This window comes from Physeter macrocephalus, chromosome 10, assembly GCF_002837175.3.
Source record: "Physeter macrocephalus isolate SW-GA chromosome 10, ASM283717v5, whole genome shotgun sequence".
Taxonomy (NCBI): domain Eukaryota; kingdom Metazoa; phylum Chordata; class Mammalia; order Artiodactyla; family Physeteridae; genus Physeter; species Physeter macrocephalus.
Window position 1 is genome coordinate 27872579 of NC_041223.1, and position 20261 is coordinate 27892839.

Sequence of the window (20261 nt, forward strand, 5' to 3'; positions counted from 1 at the left end):
TCTTTAACATCTGGCATATTTCTTTCTGACTTTCTGTCTAAATGTGCATTCATTACGTGTTTTATATACACTACATGTCAAAGCACAGCTTTATGATCCTTATTTTCATGTACAAATCAGTCAGTAGCAGTACATACTCTCTTAAACTCCCTTGATGTGATCTATTTGATGATAAGAAATTAGAATTAGGTAAGCATTTACATTATATGGAAGTAGATCAAGTAGCCAGTCTTGTTGCTTGATTTTCTTTACTTAATTAAAGACATTTGAAAAGTCAGAATTAAAATATGACAGGAATAGAAAATCTATTGGGGAGCTCTCAGTTCAGTCATTCATTTTTTTTTTTCCCCTGGTCAAATTTTTAATGTTTTCCCCAAGCAATAAATTTAGCTTCTGAGACTGTTTAGAAAGTTTAGTTTTAGTTTTCATTTTCTTTGTTTAGTTTTCAGCTCATCATCAAAAGTTTTTTTAAATTATGTCACCCTGTCCCCTCTTTATGGTCATTTCTATCCCAGCTCCAGGTGCTGGCTGACAGACCAAGAGAGCCGAGTGCTGAATTATGTACCAGGGGATCCATAAACCTTGGAATGCCAGTTTCTACCTGGACCAAAAGCTAATCAACTGGATGGAAAAAAGCTCTGTTTCATGTTTCAGTTGTACTTTATCCTCAAGCTGCACTGTTTTGTATAACGCAACTGTTTTACGGGAATCCTTTAGAAATTCTTCCCGCACTGAAATTTTTCAAAAGATCTAAAATTGAGATCAATGACTCCCTTGAATGCAATGATTTTGTTAATGACAACCAAAGGTCTCCTCCAAACCATGTTGAAAATTCTGGGAATAATTCATTTATGATATAGGGTTATAATATCTGAAGTAATATCATAGATAAGAGTTCTTTGGGCCAATCTACTCGTGCTGTTGAACAATTTTATAACAACAAAGTATGCCTATTGTCTTCGATAACATACCTCTGACTCAGAGGCCAAAAAAGTTCAGAAATGGCCCCGGAGAATATAGCCAATATTTTATAATAACTATAAATGAAGTATAATCTGTAAAATCTTTGAATCACTATATTGTATACCTGAAACGAGTGTACTATTATAAGCCAACTATACTTCAATAAAAAAATAAAAACATGATTAAAAAAAGAAATGGCCCTAGAGATGTAAATCTGAATTAGGATTGTACCTGGGAGTATCATTTATAGAAGTTCTACAAGGACTGGCTTCAACTGGCCATTATATATTAGATGGTTCCTATGGAGACAGATAGTCTCAGACCATGAGACGGTAGACTCAGGAATCCTGTTTGACTTAGGACAATTTCAAACCTGCTTCAGAGCAAATTGAATTCCTTGGATATCCTTGTAAACCAATTTAATCTTCCCTGGGGGACACTCTGAACCTATTTCAAACCCATGCTCTTTGGCTGTGGGCATCATTGAGGCTGACCCTGAATGAAGGCTAGCTCCAAGGGTGAGATTCAGGCTACAGCACTGGGCCTAAAGCAGTTAACCGTATCGTATCATGTTGGCTCCCTTACCTGATATAGGTTGGCAAGGTGGTGGTTTGTTTTGATCAAAAATGGCTGGTTTACCCCTGGATGGTCAACATCGTGGGCTGCGGCAGCCAGCAGTCCAAGCATGATGTCCAGAGGTGTGAGGGAGCTGGCGAGCTGTTAAGGAATTGAATGGGGAGATTGACTGGTGTGTTTCCAAAAATAGGTTAGCATTTGTTTTGGCTAAATCACACTGAATGAATCATCATAGTATCGTTCAGGCCTTTCATCCAGACCTTAACCTTCTGAAGCTGTCAATAAGGTAATAGAACCATGGAATCGCAGGAATAAATAAAGGGCCGTGAGGAAAGTATTTAAGCAACTCCAATTGTGTAGCTCATCCAGGTGGCCTCCTCTTCCTGCTGCTACTGTCTTGTTTTGTTGTTGTAGTAGTATTACCTGTTGGCAACACTGCTCTATAGTGGGCGGGGAGAAGGCAGAGTCTAAAATCAGCCTTGCTCCTAGGAAAACTGTAAGTGAAGGAAAAAGCTGAAGCCAAAGTGATGGAAAAAATCACTTGTGTATTTCAGCCATCCAATATATCATTGCCACTTCTTCGAATATGAAATCCACAGTGGGCTGAATTGCAAAATTTGCATATGTCTTCAATGTGTAATAAATAAAGTGGTGGAATGTGTGAGAATCTGTCATTTTTTTTTTGGTTAGCTAGGAAAACAAGCAGGAAAATGGGAATCTAGTGCTAGCTTTAAATACACAACTGTGCAATCTATACAATTTTCAAATTACATAGGGATTAAATAACAAAACCTTTAATGTCTTTGGGATATTTTATAAGGATGAGGCATACCCAGTTTTGTCTTGGGAATGCCTATCTGGCATCTGTATATTTAGTGGTTGATGTTAAAACTGATTGAACTAAACAGAGTCTTGGACTGAGATATCATTTTCCAGAAACCCTAAAAAAACTCATCCTGTATGTTTTAACAGCTAGGTTTTATATGGCTAAGAAATGCCTAGGTTTTGAGTAACGAGCATTATTATCATGTTTTAAATTTTGGATTAATATATTGCATCTGGGCATGTTTTTAAAGAGGTTTTTGATGTTCACAATTTCTCTTGGGCCTGAATCAGGATGCATAGTTGCCTCAGTAGGAAATGCAGCTGAGTCTTGAGGAGTTTTAATTCTATTTGTTGATCAAAAACCATGAGGTGGGAGACTTCCTAGAAAAGTTCAGTTCTGGTACTGTTTGTGGCAAAGGTTCAAGGCGAAAGCATCTAACTTTTGTGATGGTTGAAGATATCTAGGATGTAGACTGTCATAGAGAGGGTTGTTTTCGTCCTAATCAGCCTTGAAAATATATAAATTATGAAACAGAACCTCTGAAAATTTATATCCTCTTTCATGACTATTACACAGTTTTCAGAGCTGATACCGAAACCTTAATATAAGCAATTTGTATTCATGCTATAAATTGGCCCATAATCCAGTTGCTCTGATATGTCAGGTGATTTGGGACACGGCAGGTAGTTTACATGGCATTTCCAGATGGCCAAGGAGTCAGCAGGTCTTGCCTTACCTTTGGCTCCTTTAGGTAGCAGTGCATGGCCTGGGTGACGTCGGCCGCATGAACAGCATTGTGATATGGGTTTTGGCTGTGGTAATCTTCTTGAACCATGACTAGGAGGTAAACAGATAACTCAATCAGCTAAAAACAAAACACAAAGGACATACTAGCTCAGACTTACTGAGGGTGCCTTTTGCTTAAAAATAACAGTGTCTCCAAAATGTGCAGCCTGGGGATGCTTTAGAAATGAACACGATTTGCCAGCTTGGCAGTTCTACTGGGTTGATTTCAGTGGCGAGGAGGGGGAGGGAAGAAAGGCTAAAAGGATTTGTGAGGCCCTTGGGATTCCTCACCACCTTCATAAATCACCCCTTTCTGGCATTCATGAAGGCTCTCATTCATTGGAAAAATAAATATGTAGGAGAAGGGCAACTTTATTTCACACTATAGTTTAATTATTTAAGTTTGCTGCCATTTAAGAATAATGTGCCATAAAAGAGGTTTCCTTTTAAAGAGACCTACTCTCATCCAAAGATTGCTTTTTTTTTTTTTTTTTTTCTTTCAAAGATTGCTTTATCACTTAAATAACAAATACTGACCAAAGCAAATCTGGGGATTCTTCAGGCAGAAATTCATAGATCCAACTGAGGAATCCTTGGATTTATTTCTATCTTATTCAGATTAAATGATCATCTTTCTTGCCTTCCAATCTAGGGACCGGAGTGCTCTTGGAACCAAATAGAGACACAAGGAAGGCAATTTGAGTTTGCTATTTACAGAAGCTACTTGTCTGCTTCAGCTAATAACTAAGGCAATGTCTAGGATGCAATATATTCAGTGTGTATAGAATGTCCTGGCTTTCAAGTGTGGCTATGTTCTCTCAGCCCAGCTATGACTTTGGCTCTGGATTCCAGTGTTATTTCTGTCATTGAATCTTTGCCTTTTTTCACATGTACTCTGGGTGCATACACATGTCCAAAGTATCTGTGCTCTCCCTCTTTAGACAAATCAAAATTATTTGGCTCTACTCATGGCCATTACTTTGCTCAATCAATCTGAACACAGTTAGCTTGAGGTTATTTGTGTTTCTGGAATGAGCCATGCTCTGGCTTGTTTCCAGTATTTCTGTTGTGCCACATGTACCTTTTAATCAGCAGGTTTATTTGACTATTATATGAACCCTGGCTCTATTACTTATCTGTATTGGGCAAGTTACTTAACCGAAAGTTTCCTCCATTTCCTACTCTATAAAATAGGGATAATGACAGCTCTGATCTCAAAGAGGTGCTGTAAGGATTAAATGTGTTAATATATGCAAGTTCCTAGAAGACTTTCCAGCATATGGAAACACTATATAAGCCCGGTGGTTGCTGCTATTGTTGTTATCACCATCACCATTATTTTACCCTTGATGCATCAAGTCAGCTTCCAAATTCAAAGCACTGCCATGTGCCAAGTCAAAGAAGCCAGGAACACACTAAGAGGCAGAGGAAGGTCATTTGGTGACTAAAAATGTGCCCTGGATAATTCACTGGATGATAAATAAGAATATGCATGAAGTCAGATGAGATCTGGGGCTGCTTTTTGATGAGGAGAGATGGCGGAGTTGAGTAAAAAGATGGTAGGCTTTCAAATCAGACAGACCTGGGCTTGGACTGCAGCTCTGCCAATTTTATGTGGTTGACCTTGAGCAAGTTACAAAACCTCTTTGTACTTCTCCTTACTTATGGGCCAAATGGTGATAATGGCCAACTTGCAGGGTTGATGAAGCTGTTAGAAATAACATACCAAAAGCCCCCTGCATACAGTGGGTGCTACATACCTGGTAGTTCTTATCATTAAAAAAAAGCCTGTTGAATATTTCAACAACTCATATCCAGAGTGGCATTATTTGAGGAATATTTTCTGGGATTTTGTTAATATGTGAGCAGATCAGTAACTTCTGTGACAGTTATTTGCTCTTGATGGTTGTCTTTACATAGCCTTTATCTCTTTTAAACATAACTAATCAGGTAAGCATTTTTCCAGTGGTTTAAATAAGTAAACTTATTTTAAAATTAAGATGAGATAATTTAAGACTAATATGAGGTCTTCATCTACCAGACTATGGCTCTTGCCACTTTATGTTAAAGAATATTGTAGACTGCCATTTTTCAGGGGCAAGGGGGTAGAAATAAGGAAAAAAGGACTTACCTAAAAACCTGTGTAAGGTCACCATATCTAACTTGAAGTGGTGAATGAGCCCATGGGCGTTGAAGAGGTGGCACAGCAGTGTTACCAGGCTGTTTCCTATAGGGGAACAGCCACCTGTTTTAATCCATTTTCATCACCATTAAAATATCAAGACTAGTAATAGGATCCAAAGTTTCTGTAATGGAAGTTCTCTGATAGGATCATTTCTTTTCCCCTTTAGATTTAAAATTATTCAAGTAGAAAGACATTATTACTATGATCTGGTCCCATATTTTCTCTTATTGTACAAGTAAAATTAACTCGGACCTTCTCCCTATACCAAAGGCAATGAAAACATTAAGAGTTAAAATGTTACTTAATACATTAAGTATTAAAATGATACTGCCTACTGCAGTATCAGGGACACATACACGTGTGTGTGTGTGTGTGTGTGTGTGTGTATGGTTATTTTTTTTAAGACATAGTTTAATGGTCACTTGAAATGTGTCTTAAGTTGCTTCCAATTGACTCTTACATTTACAGGGGTACCTAAGCCACCACAGTGCCTATTCTTCTTTTGCCAAATCACCCAAGATGAAATTTGACTGTGAGATATTTTATAACTCAAGCCAGCAGAGGTGCAAAATTGAAGCTACGATAACTTGTAAGCATTCAAGAAATATTGTTCATTAGAGAATAAGGATTTTAAATATTAAAAGCATTATAAAGTTTATGAAAGACTTTGAAATGTACCAAGAAGATGACTGGCTGTCTTAATTGGAAAACTAGGTGTTGCCCAAGTACACTCTTCCAGGGTACCTGATTCTATGTGTTTCTGTAGCTTTCATCATCTTGGAGCTATTTCACAACAATCAAAGCTGTAGATAACTGATATTATTTGCGATGATTCTTGGCTGTACACATGCAAATGAAATTAGTGAGGTGGAAATACAATTGATTTCCCCCTCCCAGTTTCTCACCTATTTACAAATTCATTTTGGCATTTCTGACTGATTTTATATGTATGGCTCTTTGAATATTCCTTTGAACTAGCTGTAACATTTTACTGGATCTCTAATTGAGTTTAATAAAATCATTGATGTGATCACTTCATATCCTTATGAGAGTCGTGATTATACTCTCTTTTTAACAAATATCTTTTGTTAAAAAGATATTTTTATCTTTTATCATGAACAAATTCTTTTGTTCATGGTTAATTTCATATACTGGTCCCCACCTGTCAATTGATTTGAGCAAAGTGAAATGCAAGATTATGAGATATAGCCCTATATGGTCTAGTTAGCTTTCCACAGTGTAAAGCTCAGTTTCATGGTCTTAGGCCGTATCTCTCTCCACTGCGTGTTGTTTGTCAAGAAACAGAATGGTGAGAAAACCATCTGTAATGACTTAAAACACAGCCTGTAGATGATAGGACATGTGACGGTCAGCATTAAACGTGACGTCTTTCATTGGCTCCCTATTATCAGCATTCGTTTAATGGGCAGATGAAAATATTATAGCATTTTATTGTTTTCTTAAGGGAAGCCTCTATAGGCACAAAAATTTAAAAAGTGGAAACAATAAGAATGTCTACTTTTCCCTTCAGCTGCAGCCTAAGTGTTTACACTCTATCTTCAGGAGTTGTTTTCTTCTCATGATGCCAAACATATCTGAACAATACCTGCAATGGGACAGACTCACTCACTTAATAAAAGTGCAAAACCATTGGCCCAGTAAGAGTCAGGACTGATCAGATGTGGTTTTTTTCTTTTTTGCGGGGTACGCGGGCCTCTCACTGTTGTGGCCTCTCCCGTTGCGGAGCACAGGCTCCAGACGCGCAGGCTCAGCGGCCACGGCTCACGGGCCCAGCCGCTCCGCGGCATGTGGGATCCTCCTGGACTGGGGCACGAACCCGCGTCCCCTGCATCGGCAGGCGGACTCTCAACCACTGCACCACCAGGGAAGCCCAGATGTGTTTTTATGTTTCTAGTTTTCATTGACTAACAACAAACTCCTTCCTTTTGCATGTGGCCAAAGTATTCTGCAAGGAAGGAATCTAATCTGTGGTTTCTAAATTGCTTTGGAAACAGCAAGACCAGAAGGAAACTGTCTTAAGGTTTGAAGTCCAAATTCAACCCTTCTTTTTCATTTGAACTAATTTTCCCTTGCCCTGGTCCTTCTTGAGTGGCTGTAGATATATGAATGTGGGAAAAGAAAGAAAAAAGAATAACAGTGTTTAAAAATATATTTTGTTTTTCACGAAATTAATCCCACTTTAGTGGTGTGTATTTTAGTGAGAATTCTTTTGGGTGACTTACCATTTGTCAAGCGATCAAACAAGAAAATGTCAAAATCCCACATTCCCACTTTGGAGAGCATATGCTGAAAAGACAAACAAAGCCAGCACTCACATGAATCATATCGGAGACTCAAATATTTACTTTGAGACATCGTGAATTAAACAATTAAACAGTTGAAAATAGCATACTACTATCTATGTACAACTGGTTTGTAGTAAAACAAATCTTACTCTGCAGCCTAATAACAACAGTGTTAAAGGGACAGGCTCCGGAATCAGACTGCCACATCCTATGTTGGCTGCATCGCTTACTGGCTGTGATACCTTGGGCAAGTTCCTTAACTCTCTGTACCTCAGTTTCCTAATTTGAAAAATGTAGCTGATAATACTATTGCTTCAGAGGGTTGTTGTGAAAATTAAATAAGGTAAAACATGTAAAGTGCTTAGAGCGGTGCGAGTACATAGTAAGCACACAATAGATACCTTTTTAAATTGTAGTTCCGTTAAGTCTCTACATCACAAACTACTATGCACTTAGGGGAGGAGGTTTACAGTAAACTTAAAAAAAAAGAAACCTAGATGACTGATGAGCACACTACTCTGCTCAATGTGGATGAAATGTGAAATTGACCCCTGTAACAGACAGGAAACTGAAGTGTGGGCAAATGAAAATATTGGGTACTTTAAAGACCTACTGTCCAATGTAGATTTACTGTGCTATTTTCTTTTTAATAATACCCCCTGCTTGGAATTAGATGGTGTTAACTCTCAGACACAAAGTTGCAGTTGCTGATTCTATCCTCACTGCAGCTCCTGTGACTGCTTTCCTCTCCTCTCACAGGCCCTGCTTCCGGTAAGGACCAGCTCACTCTCCTCTACCTGCCCTTGAATGGCCTCCCTGTGTCTTTCGATAAAATCCAACGGTCTCATCATGGCACACAAAGGCCTTCACGACAGCATCAGAAAAATGAAGGGATAGTAGGTTTTTGGTGAAGTCTAGTTTGAGTGAGTTTTTATCCAAAAGTCACACAATTCCAAAGGCGGAGCCAAGATTTGATCTCTGATATCCTGACCTCTGGTCTGTTGTTCTTTCTACATCTCACTGTTGTCTTTCTTGAGAGGTCCCCACAGAGAGTGCTCTGTCATGGATGCTCCAGCACTGGGAGCTTAGCCTTGCTCTCTCTTCTCCTCTCACCAAATGAAACAACCAACCAACCATTCACTCAATCTCAGAACTTGGGCTGTTAGAAGGAGTGATAGTTGCTTTCTTTTTGTAGACCTAATGTGGGGAATTAGTTCTTCTAACATTACTTGCTGCTTATTTCTTAATAGTATATACCATTAGAATATATTTCTTCATTGCATATAGACAGCATAATATTCCTTATCATAGGAACTATAAGATATTACCTTTGACTTCTGTTTAAACTGAGGTGGTTTATTCCTGAAATTTAAATTCCTTTGGGAGTTTGGGCTAGAGATAACCTTTGAACTTTTTGTAGATTGTCACACATTAGATTTCTACCCTCTGCTGGATCAATGCATTGCAAAAATAGTTGTCAAATTAGTAAAATTTCTTTGAATAAATTAAAAATTATAAAAAAGACAGTGCACTGTATTGATAGCCTAAAGTAGAATTAAGAGTTGGTAATTACTGGGTTAATTTCAGGGTAGCTATTATGGTGAGATAATTCAACGGGTTAAAAAATTTATTCCTTCACTGGTAATTGGCCAGTCCAAAACTTCATTTTATTTAGTGTTGTGCAAATGTGTTTTGCACATTTATAAAAATGAAAATAGCTAGCATGTGCTAGGCATGAGTATATTAAGCATGCAAACACGCTTTACCTTGTTTGTTTAATCCTTGTACCACCCCTATGAGGTGAGCGTTTCTATTACTTCACTTTATATTTAAGGAAAAGGTCCAGATGTGTTGAATAACTGTCCAGAGGCACGGGGCTCTTCAGTGACAGAAGTAAAGACTCAAACCCAGGTGCTATTGGGGGCTGGGGGTGGGAGGGATGGGGAGTAGGGGGGAGCACATGCTCTCAGCCACTGGCCTGGTGTGAGGCGACAGAGGGGTAACTAGCTCACCCTGGCTTGTCCAAGGTAGTCTTCATCCAGCAGGTGGAGCGGGGCTTGCGGTATAATTCCACGAAGCAGCCTTGATGCATGGAAGTATCTTTGAAAGCTTAACAGTCTTTTCACCTTTTTCTTGGTGCCAATTTCCCCTGAGTGTGTTGTATCTGTGGAAAGTAATCAAATTCAGAAGTTATATATTTAAAAAGCCCTATTTTTCTCCACTATGTAAAAATACAATGTACTACATAAAGGAGAGAAATCTAAGAGATGCTCTCAGTGCTTTCTTAATAGAGACCATTTAACTCTGCATTTGAAATTTTTCTAGAAAAAATGATATTTCTTATATGTTACATTCATTAAAATGAGATATTTCTGACTAATTTTGGAAGACATGAAATACATGAATTAAAAACTTCATTTTCTTATTAATGATGCTGGTGAACTTAGTGAGTGAATTCACATACTTCTGCATGCATTTAAGGAACAGTTATGCTTTTTTTTCTGCTGTACTGGAGGTGAGGTTCCAAAATTTAGAACAGGTTCTCATCCTCTCCTCTCTCTAGTCTGATGAAATCCTTCACCTGAATTAGAAGAGTTGAGAATGCACTAGCTTAGACATGAGGAGATGTTTCCTAATGTCCCAGGAACATCAGCAGTAAAGGAATTAAAAATCTCAGTGCAAGAGTGACTTAGATTGCCATGACATGAAGCAGAGTGGGTGTTTATTTCCTGATGGAGTATATTCTCTTTTACTGGTGGCCATAAAAATCTGATCCTGTCAGTACAGATATTTTAATACTCCTGTCACATGTGCCTTTTAAAACTTGACTGTTGATTGTCCAGAAATACCCCAAGCACATTATTTGAATGTCTGTCAAGGTATGTCTTATCTCAGCTGAAATTCTATGAATCACTCAGCCACATAAGTGACGTCTGCTGCCAATTTTAGATCTGGTGTCAACTGAACAGTCCTAGTAGGAAAACGTACAGTTCATATACAAAGAAATTTTGGTTTCTCTCGTGCCTCCTCCCATGTCCCCTTTTCCTTTCTAGAACTCAAAATCACAGTGGATGTTAGAAGCCCAAGAATCAATGGGCAAGGGTCTCCTTAGCAATGTTGCACTCCTCAAAGGCAGGGAATGACCAAACTCAGTTCGTTACTTGTATTAATTATGCATGCAAGGACTTAATTCAGGGCAGACAACACCTACTACTTCCTGAAAATGCCACCTGATTAAAATTCTTTTTATTTTAAAATGGTTCTAGATTTCATGGGTGGGGAGATGTAAACAAAAACATAGGAGATAAGAGGCGTAAACTGAAGTTGGGTGCTTAGGCTCACGTCAATATTAAAAATGGCATATATAGACTCAATTCTACTGATGGATTCACACTCATTTCTATTTGTTTATCAAGTTAAGGTACAGGATAAAGTGGTTCATTCATTAAAAAAATGTTTTGAGGGGGGACTTCCCTGGTGTTGCAGTGGTTAAGAATCTGCCTGCCAATGCAGGGGACACGGGTTTGATCCCTAGTCCAGGAAGATCCCACAGGCCGCACAGCAACTAAGCCTGTGCGCCACAACTACTGAGCCTGTGTTCTAGAGCCCCCGAGCCACAACTACTGAAGCCCGCGTGCCTAGAGCCCGTGCTCCGCAACGAGAAGACACCGCAATGAGAAGCCCGTGCACGACAACGAGGAGTAGCCCCTGCTCGCCGCAACTAGAGAAGAGCCCGTGCACAGAAAGGAAGACCCAACGCAGCCAAAAAAAAAAAAAAAAAAATGTTTTGAGGGAATTCCCTGGTGGTCCAGTGGTTAGGACTCGGCACTTTCACTGCTCGGGCCCGGGTTCAAACCCTGGTCGGGGAACTAAGATCCTACAAGCCGCTTGGCATGGCCAAAAAAAAAAAAAAAAATGTTTTTAGTGCTACTAAGGAACAGGCACTGTTCTAGATGCTTGGTGAGATCCCTCAGTTCTAGATCCTCCAGTGAGCAAAATAAAGATCCCTGTCCTCAAGAAGCTTGCATTCTAACATAGAGAGATAGACAATAAACAATAAACAACAAAAAAAGAAGTAATGTACAAAAATGTATTAGAAGCTGGTATGTGCAAAGGGTGAAGGAAGAAACGCAGGGAACGAGGGATCCAGGGTTCTGTGTTAGGGTAGTCAGGGTTGGCCTCATTAGAGGCTACGATTTGATCAAAATTGAAGGAGATGAAGGAGCTGGCCAAGCAGGTATCTGGGGAAATGCCTTCCTTACAGAGGGACCAGCTCGAATAACCCTAGAGTGGGAACGTGCTTGGCTTGCTGGCATGTGGGGTGAGCAGCAGTTCAGTGTGGATGGGGAGGAGAGAAAAAGGAAGGAGTAAGAGATTTGGTCATAGAGCAAAGTGGGTGTGTGTGTGAGAATTATGCCCTGAAAGCTATTGTGATGGCTTGGGCTCTACTGTCAGTGAAATGTGAAACCACCCCAAAGTTTTGAGAGGAAGAGTAATATGGAAACATTTAACACTTAAAAAGGGTCACTGTGGTTTCTGTGTTGAGAAGAGATTGTAGCAGCAAGCTTTGATGCAGTGAGATCTGTTAGGAAGCTATTGGAATAATCCAGGCAAGAAATAACGGCTGGTTAGATCATGGGGGGAACAGTGGAGAGTACAAGTGGAGGGATGCTGAATAGACTTTGAGTGCCTTCAAGTTTTTGGCCTAAATCACTGGGGGACTGGAGCTGCCGTCACCTGAGATGGCTACGGGCGGAGCAGGTGTGGGGTGGATTTCAGTTTTGTACATGTTGCATTTGGATGTCAACTGGAGATCCAGCAGTCCACACTGTTTGTGAGTAAGCAAGCGAGTAAATAAATAAGAAGGGAAAGCTCTTCCTTGCAGCAAGTGCTGACCAATAAGGTAGAAGAAATAATAAGAGTTAGTTACCATTTTGCAACCTTTATAGTAATAACTGATTCAGGCCAAGATCATTAATGGACAATAAAATTGTTAAGTGAAAGCTTAAAAAGCAACAGGATAATTACATAGCATCAAAGTTTCTCTTCACAGATAACTTATTAATCGGAAAAGAAAAAATGGATAGCTTTTTTTTTTTTTTTTTTTTTTTTTTTGCGGTACGCGGGCCTCTCACCGTTGTGGCCTCTCCCGCTGCGGAGCACAGGCTCCGGACGCGCAGGCTCAGCGGCCATGGCTCACGGGCCCAGCCGCTCCGCGGCATGTGGGATCTTCCCGGACCTGGGCACGAACCCGCGTCCCCTGCATTGGCAGGCGGACTCTCAACCACTGCGCCACCAGGGAAGCCCTGAATAGCTTTTTAGTGGACAAATGTAGAGGGGGCACCGTCTTCACTAACTATTCAAAGTTAACATCATTGGTCATAGGAAAAGCTGACATCTTACTCTTCCTGATGTAATTCACTGAGGACACAACATCACCTATTCAGTGTTCCTGCCCCAAAAGCACATCCCATCCCCCCAAAGAGAAAACATTAGAAAAACCCAAGCTGAAGCATACTCTATAAGTAAACAATCGGCCGGTACTCTTAAAAAAAGTCAATGTCATAAAAGACAAAGAGAACCTCAGGTATTGTTTCATAATAATGGATACCAGATATAGTGAGCTAAATGCAATGCATGGCTCCAAACTGGATCCTGGATCAGAAAAAAATTTCCATAAATGACATTATTAGGACAATTTGTAAAATTTGGATATGGACTTGTGTATGAGATAATAATATCCTTTCTATAAATGTCTTGAATTTGATAGCTGAACTGTGGTTACACGAAAGAATCCCTTGTTAGAAAATACATGCTGAAATATTTAGGGATAAAGGGGCATGATGTGTACAACAAACCCTCAAGTGGTTATGAAGAAAGTAGCAGCAAGGCAAATTGGGCAAAATACAATAATTGGTGCATCTGGGTAAAGGGTATTTGAATGTTCTTTGCTCCATTCTTGCCAATTTTCTATAAATCTGAAGTTATTTTGTAATAAAGAGTCTAAGAAGAGAGAGAATGGGAAGGGAGAAATCTGAGGCAATGACATGGAGTATATTCAGCTCTCAAGGAGTTTTGCTACGTAGAGGAGCAAAGAAACTTGGCGACATTTCTATATAGAACTATATAGAATGAAATCAAGTGTGTCAGTAAATAAATGAAATTAATTATTCCTGTGTTATGTAAACCTAAAATGAACTATCCATACAATGATCTATTCCTTTTTTTAATAGTCTATGAAAATCGCCCAATTTTAAAATACTAAAAGAGAATCTTCTATGTGGCTGAGAGCATGCTGTGTTTACATAATAGAATGAAAAGCAAGCAATTTAAGACTGGATTACGGAAATATGCCACAAACATAGCAAATTGAAATTATGGATTATTTCTTTGTCAACTTCCATTCAGTTTTGCAGGTGGTATAATATTTTAAGCAGAGTCATAGTTAAGATAATGACACTTGTCATATACAGTAAGTATAGGTGATAGGAAATAATGGTTTCTAGCCACTAAAATTATAATTTTGACTAAAATATTGCTAATCTAATGATGCTGTGAGCTGGAGATATCAAGTTGAGAGCCATTTTTTTTCCTTAATCAAAGTCTTTCCTTCCCTACTTATTATTTTCACCTTGTTGTGAAATAGATGATAGTCTACCAACATGATAATGTAGATCTCTTTCAACCTTTATTTCCATTTTTGATATTTTTTGTCCTAATTTTTATTTTAAAAATATTATGTTAAAAAATGAAATACTTTAATTACTGAATTATTTGGTATCTTCTAAAATTTTGAGCGCCTCACTTGTCCCAACCTAGTTTTGGCCCTGTCTTGGATCTTTGCAGCAGAAGCTCAGATAATGTAAAATATATTTAATATTGAACTAAATCTATGTATAGATAGATTTATTTATAAAAACTTCTCATACTTAATTTTTTATGGTAGTGTGTAGGTTAAAAAAATGTAGCATATAATGTCATTCACCATGAGAGTGTCAAAGTTTTGGAACTAGTTAGCTGTAATGATGTGTATTGTTATTTGTGCAATTTCAAACTTATTGTCTGAGATGAGCAGGTAGATATCTGCCAAGTTACAGTATTCATTGGTGACCAATATTTTCTAAAATACCATGACTATGCCATTTAGTACTGCTATCTGGGTTATTCTTTAATACACAAGAAAATAATTCAGAAGTGATGCTGGGTGACTATTTATAAAAACAATAGGGCTTAATTTTCTTATGTGAGGACGTTCATAAAGCTAAATTAAAAAAAAAATCCTCAAGGTAGCTCTCTAAAGAAGGCGAGCATTCCATAATGAAAGAAAAATAAATTTATTTTAAAACAATACTAATGGGGCTTCCCTGGTGGCGCAGTGGTTGAGAGTCCGCCTGCCGATGCAGGGGACGCGGGTTCGTGCCCCGGTCCGGGAGGATCCCACGTGCCGCGGAGCGGCTGGGCCCGTGAGCCATGGCCGCTGGGCCTGCGCGTCCGGAGCCTGTGCTCCGCAGCGGGAGAGGCCACAGCAGTGAGAGGCCCGCGTACCGCAAAAAAAAAAAAAAGTTTAAAACAATACTAATAACTTATTTATCAACTGTCATTTAGGGAGCACTTTGTGCTGTGAGATAACGGAAAAGTAAGATATAAACTGAAGGTATAGTTGGGATAAAAAATCCATATAAAGAACAAACTGTGAATAAATCACCATGCTGTATAATAATCCTAGGTATTACTTTTCGAAGTGCCAAAATGCGTTATACAATTATTGAATAAGACGTGACACATTTGTTCCCAAAAGGACTTCCAGTGAATAACTAGCATATTTTTGCTTTGATTATTAGGGGTAAGTGATAGGCATTTCTGGACAGAAATTTAAATGATTAGCTAAGCTAAATTTTGCAGATAGCTCAGTTAAAATCAGCTTGCAAAAATTTAAAGAATCTTAACAATGTGCGTAATAATAAAATACTGGGTTTATTTAATAATTTTATATAATTAAAAAATTATTATTTAAAGGCATTCACAGCTATCTTAATGGTGTTTTCTGTTTGGATTTTGTTGTTTTATAGGCAATGGGTCTCCATAGTCTCATTTGGAACAGTTATAAAATGGTGCTCCAGAATGTTTCATTGCCTAATCTATGTGCACATTGACCCTGATTGTGAAATTCATTTTCTGTTTACTTGTTCTTTTACAAATTTCACAAATTGTGCATATTAACACATTTCTGTACTATTTAGAAACTAATTTTAGGGTTATGAAGTTTATATTGGCACTGCTGATATGGTAAGTTTTAAATTTCACAAGTTGGGGTCAGCTTAAATGCAAAAAATGTTAATAAAAATTATTTTCATTTTGAGTATCTTCTCTATGGCATATTCTCTTTACGGGGGGCTGATAAATTTTGGTACTCAGAGAAATCTTAAACCTAGAGTAAGTATCTGGGATAAAAAAAGCTATAAGCACACCTATATGATGAGGCTGTTTCTGTCGACTATAGTATACATAGTTCTCCAGCAATGTCTATATCTACTGTTCCCAGAATTTGAATAGTTAGTAATTGGTGCAGAAGTAGCTCAGGTGATAGTGAGAACAAAAAACACTTTTAGGTTTAAATGAGCAGAATTTGCTTCAAGCAAACATGGAGACCCGACTCCACAAACCTAGTATCAATACTTTCAGAGCATTAATTCTACTGAATACTTAAAATAATGTTATTAATAAATGCCCTAATCTGATAATTATTGTACTAATAATTATAATACTTATCTATTATGTAAGTATTACATAATTATATATAATTATTATATCATAATAATTATAATGAAATTCCTTGCTGGGTTAGTGGCTATTCATATGCTTTCTATATTCTTATAGGATTTTAAATATGTCTTGTACTATAGAGATATTGGTATAAATAACTTATTAACTCCTCTAGGTCAGAAACCATCTTATCAAACTTTGTAACCCTTTGTATCTAGTGTATAATCTTGCTTATAATGGAAGCTCCATACAAAATTTGTTGCTTTAATCTGAATCAGTTCTCTCAATTAGTTTATAGAAACATCATTATCGAATGCCATTTTAAAATAATAAGCCAATTTGTAAAGTGTGATTCTAAAACTTACACTTGTATGTTAGCTTTTTTTTTTTTTGGATAAATTTATTTATTTATTTTTGGCTGCATTGGGTCTTCGTTGTTGGGTCTTAGTTGCTGTGCGCGTATTTTCTCTAGCTGCCGCGAGCGGGGGCGGTGCGCGGGCTTCGAATCGCGGTGGCTTCTCTTGTTGCAGAGCTTGGGCTCTGGGTGCGCGGGCTTCAGTAGTTGTGGCTCGTGGGCTCTAGAGCGCAGGCTCAATAGTTGTGGCGCACGGGTTTAGTTGCTCCGCGGCATGTGGGATCTTCCCTGACCAGGGCTCAAACCCGTGTCCCCTGCATTGGCAGGCAGATTCTCAACCACTGTGCCACCAGGGAAGTCCCTGTACCTTTGCTTTTGGAATCATTTTCTCAACCCCCCAAATGGAGTTCCAGGGACCAGGTCCTCCTGCTACTGCCATTTCCTATGAGTGACCTCCACTATAACATTGTGCCCCGTGTGACTGCAAATTTACTCTTATTTACACATCTGACTTTCTTATTAGGCTGTACGCTCTCAGAGGCCAGATTCCTGCTAGTTTTCTTTGAATTTCCACAATATCCTGCAAGATATAGGTGTTAAATACATGATGATGGAATTAAATAACTTTCCTGCGTCTGTGCTCCAGTTTTAAGTTCGAGAATGATGAGTCTTGGAGAAATCAGGTTGAGATTCTAGTTTTAAATATGTAGTTTTAAAAAAAGATGAAAAAAGTTAGTGTGATTTTAGGGGCCCTGAAGCACAAATAGCAGATTTACAGTATAGCTCTTTCTCTTTTATTGCCAATTCTACTAGTTTAGGATTCAGGATTCCTGCAAAGTTGGAAGGTTAGTGGAGTTATCCAGGATGGCAATTTTCTTGAAAACATTCATGAGGGTTTTAAGATTGAAACAACCATATGCTAAGATGCAGTTTCCCTGTAGATATAATTTTTAAGTAGACTACTTTAAAAAAATGAAAAAAACCTAGTAAAGAGGTTATGTGTAGAAAACAATATCAGTGGATTTCAAAAATGTATAATGTGGACTTCTAGTTTTTTTGACGAGGTGCTGAATGAGACTAGTGCTCATTTCAACATGTATTAAAGACTTCAGTTTCATGTTCTTCAGTCAAATCCCAGCTTTCACAGATTAGTATCTCTAGACATTAAAGTCTCCATTTCTTCCTAAAAGAACCAGATGCTTTAAAATATAGAAATGATATTATGATTTTGATACATGATATATATAGAAAGCCCTAAAGGCTCCATCAGAAAACTCTTAGAATAATTGAATTCAGTAAAGTTGCCAGATAAAAAATCAATACACAGATATCTGTTGCCATTCTGTACGCTAATAACAAACTATCAGAATGAGAAATTAAGAAAACAATCCCATATACAATTGCATTAAAAAGAATAAAATGCCGAGCAATAGATTTAACCAGGGAGGTGAAAAATCTGTATACTAAAAATTGCAAGACATCAACTAAAAAATTTGGAGACAAATAAATGGAAGGATATTCTGTGCTCATCAACTGGAAGAATTAATAGTGTTACAATTTACATACGACCTAAAGCATCCTACAGATTCAATGCAATTCCTATCAAAATTCCAATGACATCCTTCACAGAAATAGAACAAACAATCTGAAAACCACAAAAGATCCTGGATAGCAAAAACAACCTTGAGAAAGAAGAACAAAGCTAGAGGCATCACACTTGCTGATTTCAAACTATTTTACAAAGCTATAGTAATTACACAGTATGGTATTGGCATAAAAACAGACAAACAGATCAATGGAACATAATAGAGAACCTAGAAATAAACCCTTAACATATATGGTCAATTAATTTATGACAAAGGAGCCAAAGTTATACAATGGGGAAAAGATTCTCTTCAATAAATGGTGTTGCCATTTGTGACAATATGGATGGACCTCGGGGGCATTATGCTAAGTGGAACAAATCTGTCAGAGAAAGACAAAGCCGTATAATGTCCCTTATATGTGGAATCCAAAAAAAATCAAGCTCATAAATATAAGGAACAGATTGGTGGTTGCCAGAGGTGGTGGGTGGGGGTGAGAGAAATGGGTGAAGGGGGTATTAAATGTTAAAAAGAAAAGAAAATACTATGTCTATCCCGATCTTTCAAAAATCATCAGTGCTCATAAATGACCATATTTGTTTCTTTTTCCTGTACATATTGCCAGCAGTCAGGAAATGGTACATAGAAACTAATAACAACCAAAGATATTATTTGTCCTGTAACATCAAGTGTGGAGACTGTTCTCAAGTGGGTCAACATATATTTAAGACAAAGTCAGTACAAGTGACCTTTGAGATCCTGGAGTAATTGGATTGAGATAAAATGTAAATTAAATTCCTTAGCATCTGGGGCATTTTCTAAGGTCTTTAATAGAAAAGTAAGAAAATCAGTTGTGATATCAAAAAACAAACAAAAATACACACAACGTAACGTTAACAATAATAAACACACACAAAAGGAAAGAAACAGGTGCTTCCCTGGTGGCGCAGTGGTTGAGGGCCCGCCTGCCCATGCAGGGGACACGGGTTCGTGCCCCGGTCCGGGAGGATCCCACATGCCGTGGAGCCTGCGCGTCTGGAGCCTGTGCTCCACAACGGGGGAGGCCACAGCAGTGAGAGGCCCGCATAACGCAAAAAAAAAAAAAAGGAAGAAACAAAAGGAAAACAAACCCAAACCAAAAGAAAACTCATCATTACCTTAAAATTTAACTTGTATTTGGAAAATCAATTTGGGTTAAAAGGAGCTAAGTTATTTTAAGTTCTCTAATCTCAGTTCTTGAACAGAGATGTACTAAAGCCTCACGTCATTAGCTCTTCTATGTATGACAAATACGACTTCTTGATGGCTGGCACTAGAAGAGCTTTGCTTCAACACTGCCACAGAGTGGGAAGAGGTGGAGGAAGAGGAGTCTTCTTTAAGGCAAAAGGAGAATTGTTTCTCTAGCTCTACTTTTTAACATGTTTATTTATTTTATTTTTAAAAATTTTTATTAGGGTATAATTGGTTTACAGTAGTGTGTTAGTTTCTGCTTTATAACAAAGTGAAACAGCTATACATATACATACATCCCCATGTTATTTATTTATTTTAAAAAACATCTTTATTGGAGTATAATTGCTTTACAATGGTGTGTTAGTTTCTGCTTTATTACAAAGTGGATCAGTTATACATATACCTATGTTCCCATATCTCTTCCCTCTTGCGTCTCCCTCCCCCCCACCCTCACTATCTCACCCCTCTAGGTGGTCACAAAACACCGAGCTGATCTCCCTGTGCTATGCGCTGCTTCCCACTAGCTATCTACTTTACATTTGATAGTGTATATATCTCCTCCCTCTTGCATTTCCCTCCCACCCTCACTATCTCACCCCTCTAGGTGGTCACAAAGCACTGAGCTGATCTCCCTGTGCTATGTGGCTGCTTCCCACTAGCTATCTATTTTACATTTGGTAGTATA

The 20261-nt window shown here is 38.2% G+C and overlaps 2 protein-coding genes across 4 annotated transcripts in view; one reads left to right on the forward strand and one right to left on the reverse strand.

The window, feature by feature from the left end:
* Positions 1-1004, forward strand: part of MTFR2 (mitochondrial fission regulator 2) — a 100440-nt gene extending 99436 nt beyond the window's left edge. The window contains exon 10 of the transcript XR_008618337.1: positions 516-1004. The gene's annotated coding sequence lies outside the window, so the exon portion shown is untranslated. The remainder of the gene's footprint in view (positions 1-515) is intronic.
* PDE7B (phosphodiesterase 7B) overlaps positions 1-20261 on the reverse strand; it is a 353515-nt gene that overhangs the window by 31924 nt on the left and 301330 nt on the right. For all 3 annotated transcript variants that reach the window (XM_028494410.2, XM_007116265.4, XM_007116266.3), the window contains 5 exons: positions 9655-9806; positions 7580-7643; positions 5283-5378; positions 3102-3202; positions 1549-1680 (listed from right to left, as the gene is read on the reverse strand). In XM_028494410.2, coding sequence (XP_028350211.1) covers positions 1549-1680; positions 3102-3202; positions 5283-5378; positions 7580-7643; positions 9655-9806 — 545 coding nt within the window. The remainder of the gene's footprint in view (positions 1-1548; positions 1681-3101; positions 3203-5282; positions 5379-7579; positions 7644-9654; positions 9807-20261) is intronic.